The 5,513-nt window shown below is 39.1% G+C and overlaps 1 protein-coding gene across 2 annotated transcripts; it reads left to right on the top strand.

The window, feature by feature from the left end:
• Window positions 1–1,843: 1,843 nt before the first annotated feature.
• LOC119891943 (mediator of RNA polymerase II transcription subunit 22-like) lies at window positions 1,844–5,463 on the top strand. 2 transcript variants are annotated; one of them, XM_038703945.1, is made up of 5 exons: window positions 1,844–1,944; window positions 2,166–2,332; window positions 2,621–2,701; window positions 3,224–3,432; window positions 4,978–5,463. In XM_038703945.1, exons 2-5 carry the CDS (start codon window positions 2,210–2,212, stop codon window positions 5,168–5,170), a joined length of 606 nt encoding a protein of 201 aa, XP_038559873.1. In that variant the 5' UTR covers window positions 1,844–1,944; window positions 2,166–2,209; the 3' UTR covers window positions 5,171–5,463. The 2 variants fall into 2 exon arrangements, with proteins under 2 accessions (XP_038559873.1, XP_038559875.1); XM_038703947.1 differs by lacking the exon at window positions 4,978–5,463 and having other exon boundaries at window positions 3,224–4,594.
• Window positions 5,464–5,513: the final 50 nt, after the last annotated feature.

Raw genomic sequence — 5,513 nt, 5'->3', positions numbered from 1 at the left:
TATATATATATATATATATATATATATATATATATATATATATATATATAAAATAAATAAATGCTCACTTTTCTCACCCAACTTGTATAAATGAAGGTTGCACTTAGTCACTGACACAGAGTCAAGATTCCCTAAGAATGTGTTTTGATTGTAACACAGCTGTAAAATGTATTTCCACCAGTGTTGTATAGAAATTCTTTGGAGGACTGATGATGTTGGACAAAAAAAGCACTCGAAATACTTATGCTGCACACTCTGCCTTTGAAAACTCTGTTGTAAGTCATAAAAAAAACTATTAAATAAATTAAAATCTAATTTTGCACCATTTTGCAGTTATTTAGCATCACTGAAATATTGTTGTGGAAGTACTGTAGGGGAGACCGGGTATGGTTGTAACACTTTTTGCTTCAGCAACTATAACTCACTGAATTTTGTAGCTAGAGTTCTCAAACTTTTATAAAAAGTACCCACATTTGTTCACTACAAATGGCACCAATTTAATCCTCTACAAGAATATCACAGACCTCGTGAGTTGATGTCAAATGCAATGTGTTCCCTGGTTACAACCTACCCCACTACCGGGGTAAGTTGTAACACACGCTGGGGTAAGTTTAACAAAGACAAAAGAAGCAAAAATGGATGTCACACTATATGATATGCTTCAAAAACAATTACAGTGAAATAAAAGAACGTTTCTCTCTCACTGTAACAGATTATGTCTGATGACTCACGCACATGTATTTGTATGTAAATGTATCTAGCTTATAGAATAAACTTACTTAACAATAAATACTACTAAAATGTACCTAATTAGGTCTAACTAAAAGAGGTGTGTGTCTGTGTTTGTCAATGTGTGTATATTCTTAATCAGAGTCACAGTCAGTGCTTGAAGTGGGCCGGTACTCATCGGTACACAGAACAAGCATTTCTATATTTTACTCTTTGGCGTACCGGGACTTTCTCTTGCGCACTGGAATTTCTCACAAGCCGGCCATACATTTTTCTGCCCTGTCCACCGGCGGAGTATGCAAAAGATCGAGTGCCGATACACACACCAACATGTGATAGTGGTTTGAAATTAGAAAGGAAAAAATGCATCACATGTTGCCTAATAAACTACATTTCAATCTAATATAAGTCAAACAATTTTATCTGCAATAGTATAGATACTAAAGAAAATATAGTCTTGGTCAGAAAATTTACTTTCCAGACTTGAGAACCGCCATGCCTGATTGGGGAGGTAGTAGGTAAATACTGGTATGATCACTTAACTCCTATCTTATCTGGAATTGGTGTTACAACTCTCCCCATGTTACAACCATACCTGGTCTCCCCTATTTTACAGTTTGAGGAACTTTTCCATTAACTTTGCCACTACTTTTCACTCCACTACGTGTTTCTGAAAGATATTTACAACGCTTTGCGATGAGATTTAGATTTTACATACATAATAAAGCATGTTTATACAGTTGTTAATAGCTTCATTTCAACCGACTACACACTTCAAAGCTGCTTATATGTTAATGCAATCAAGAATAATGATCAAATATTGTAATATAAGGCATTAACAGGGCATTTTCTTACATAATGAGAACTTAAACTGATAATACGTTTCATACTATTTAAGTAGTTTGTGCTTTGGTTTATGCTACAATGAGATAAAAATTGTAACTATATCTAAAAATGACTTCTATATATGATTTCTATATATCTCACAAAAAGGTATTAAAGAGGATAAGGATAAAACCATACTAAATATAAACATGACCTTTATGTGCCTCACCGTTTTGCAGTGTGGACACTCCGCTGGAGGGCGGTAATATCCAGACACACCGGATGTTATCCGCCATTAAACAAGAAGAAGAAGAAGAAGAAGAAGCGCAAAGGCATTAGTGGATATCGTTTATACAGTAACGTTGTTTACGAAGTATGCGGTAAGACAAAGTAAGTGATAATCACTAGAGAATCTGTAATAATATATACTTATGCAGTAGTACAGATATGAAAACACATAGGTGCACGTTTTTGGCTTCCCTTTCTGTTATGAAAATCACGCGCGGTTTCATTGTTAGCTAAGTTAACTCATTTGCACGCTCGTGACATAACGTATTCTTCTGCTTTGGTAAACCTCGTCAGCTGAATAGACTTCTGTGTTTTTAACTCAGTGTGAACAGGTAACGCACCCTGTGTTGTCCTTTTCCTGAGCACGATGGCTACTCAGAGAGTGCTCCCTCAAAGCAAAGAGACGCTGCTGCAGAACTACAACAAGAGACTGAAAGATGACATCAGGTCCATCCTGGACAATTTCACAGAAATTATCAAAACAGCAAAGGTACGTTAGATAGACCGCCCTCTCGTCGTTTCTCAGTTGTTCTACCACTTTCGCGGCTCCTTCCCATGTGTTATGTTTGTTACTTCTGTGGGAAAGCAGGAAAGTCAAGTAATATTACAGCATAACGTAAATGCTTCTTACTGGTTAGATAAGATGGAACTAGTTAAATACAGGACTTGTTGGCATAATTTCCTGTCCTTTCCTCTCTCTTTCTCTCTCTCAACTTTGCCCTCCAAACATACGAGTATATAAAGCATGTATTATTCTCACACTGTTTGCTTTCTCCAGATAGAGGATGAGACACAGGTGGCCCGAGCAACTCAAGCAGAGCAGGACCATTATGAGATGCACGTAAGAGCAGCCAACATTGTAAGTGTAAGCACAGTTGTCCAGAACATACAACATACTGAGGTGTGAGCTGAAGTGTTGAAGTGTATTTAGTTAGGAGAGGGGAAGATGAGAGGAGGAGGAGGAGGACAGGCTGCTCTCAAACCAGCGTAACTTAGCCTTGAGTGGAATTTTACATTATCACGTTACTTTAAAGAAATCACAGTAAACGTGTAGGCATACACTGATTCTACTGTCTTGCTACTTTCTGAAGTAAATACATTCAGAAGAAAGAACCCACGATTCCTCACAGCCAACATTTCACCCCAGTCCTCCACTAGATTATAAAATGAAGTTATCTTGGTTTGAGTTAAGTGTGACTGCGCAGTATTCATTTGTACTTGCTGACCAACTGGTTGGACTGTGGGGTTCAGAGCTTGAATATAAAGTGAAATGCATCACAATCACTGTGACTGTTTATGGACCTGTAGGATTTAGCAGTCCACATACAGAAAAAAACATAGTGATTGATTTTCAAACCCCTCTTCTGTGTTGTTGTATCAGGTACGAGCTGGTGAGTCCCTGATGAAGCTGGTGTCCGATCTGAAGCAGTTCCTGATACTGAACGACTTTCCCTCTGTGAACGACGCCATCACCCTCCAAAACCAGCAGCTCCGCTTGCTGCAGGACGAGTGTGACAAGAAGCTCACCTCGCTCCGTGATGAGATCGCCATCGACCTGTATGAGCTAGAGGAAGAATATTACTCCTCCAGGTACAAGTAGGCTCATACGTGCCCCCATCCCACTGTCCCACTGTTGTCCCATGACCAGCACAGTGTACCGTCGTCTCACTTTTACCATTCTCTGCAGAGACCCAACACCTAAACATGAAACTTTTTCGGGTTGAATTATCTCTTCGTCACATCCAAACGGCACCATTCATCAACACAAATCATTGCAGAGGGTTGTTGTGATACAGCTCATGTCACTTTTACATTTTTATTTGTTTTCCTGCTCTATGACGTGTCGTAATTTAGAGAGGACTTCAGCATTAAAGGGGTATGCAACTGAATATAGGAAGCATCAATGTTTCCAGCTCTTGAACTGCGACAGTTTAACGTGTGTTTTTGGCCGTTCGATGCTGTTTGACATCCAGAATTGTTGTTATTTTTTGTTGAGACAAGGATTCATATAATTCAGGACAGCTGGGTTTATTTCTAAATGGTGATCAGACTTTCAGTTTCCTGGTCTGCAGCGTCCCAAAAGGCTTGAGAAGGGTTTTAACAAATACTGTCAGGGCACACAGGAGCATGTTTTAGTGGTACGTAAATAACAAGGCCTTTCCTCCTGGTTCATTTACAACTAACATGTTTTAATTCAAAGTTATGATCAGAGTTCATTAAAATCCATGCATCTAAAACACTTAGTGTTTTATCTATGGATGGTTGTGAAAGGGCTTCTGGGTGTAGCAACACAGAGCTTTGTGAGGAAAGTCAACTCCCTTTAGAAGAATTACACTTTGAAAGAACTAAAACTATAAAATAATATAGATTTTAAAATATGTAATTCATTTAAGATTATTTATGTGTAATGTTTAACTCATAAATGTAATGGTGATGACCTAATATGGTAGATTTTAAGGATGAACTATGGATGAATGTTTGGTATACACTGTCAAATCAGGGACAACTGTTTGTTCTTTATTCGAGGTCAAATCAGAAGCTACTCAAGAGTTTCTCAAGTAGACGTTTTCTGTCAAAGCAATTAGGTTATTTTTTAACTGATTCCGTCCTTACGAACACACGTGACTCAAGCTGTAACCCTGCACATGTCTTTCTAGCACACGTGATGTGGTTTTACATGTGTACAAGTTTGTGCCAGCTGTTCCAGTAGATCCAGAATGATTAAGAAATAAAGTAGAGACAAAACACTGTAGTAGTTTGTCTTGTTTGTTTTGTCTGTGAGTAAGTATCGGTCCTGTTGGAGCAAGCTGGGTGTGGGCCTTCCTTTACCTCGCAGCACTCGCTCTGCTTTCTCCTCCTTCAGCAACTAATCACACCTTTTTGCTGAACTTAAAAACAAACAGTTAACAAGCCTCACCTCTGATTACAGTCTGTAGACTAAAACTAAACTAAACAGTGTTATGCATGGATCCAGTTTCCAGTGCTTCTACATAACCTCCATGCTTCCATTGTATGTGTGCCCTCATGTGCACGTCTGTGTATGAATGTGCTTATTCTGACCTGCCGCTCTCGTCTGCTCCTCTCTTTCTGTGCTGCGCTGATTCTTTGCCTCCTACTGGTTTCCGCTCCGCAAAGCTACAGTCAGTGGGACAGCACTGATCTGCCACTGTGTGAGGCCTACCGCCGACGAGACAGCTGGGCCTCCCCTGGCAGTAGCTGCAGCTCTACCCAGGGAGAGCGAGAGGACGTGGAGGGGCCTTCTTCACAGGAGACAAACCTCCAACACCACCTTAACGGACACGGGACATCCTCTATAGAGAAACCATGAGGACACTGATTTTAACACTTGTGCTTAGTTTGGTTTGGCTCATTTAGTTTCCGTTACACATCGTGAACTAGTGTCTGATTATGTCTGCCACTGTAATGTGTTCTGGTCAATTTCTTTTGTATTTGAGATCTTTTGTATAGCGGTATTACTAGAAATAAGTAAAATAAAGAAACTGTACCAAACAAAATATACCTGAAGAACCAGAATCAAAAGACTGATGGACTGTCAAATGTATCAGATGTAACATTCCCCTCAGTTTTAGTAACTTTTCAAAATGAATATTAAAATGCATAGACTGGCTCATACTGTATATACAATACTGAAGGAAGTATAAATAAATGCA

The sequence above is a fragment of the Micropterus salmoides genome, unplaced genomic scaffold (assembly GCF_014851395.1).
Source record: "Micropterus salmoides isolate LMB-PRFRI ecotype aquatic unplaced genomic scaffold, ASM1485139v1 Ms_hic_scaffold_7, whole genome shotgun sequence".
NCBI classification, from domain to species: Eukaryota; Metazoa; Chordata; class Actinopteri; order Centrarchiformes; family Centrarchidae; genus Micropterus; species Micropterus salmoides.
The sequence above is the reverse complement of the archived record's forward strand: the minus strand, read 5'-3'. Positions and strand labels throughout refer to the sequence as shown.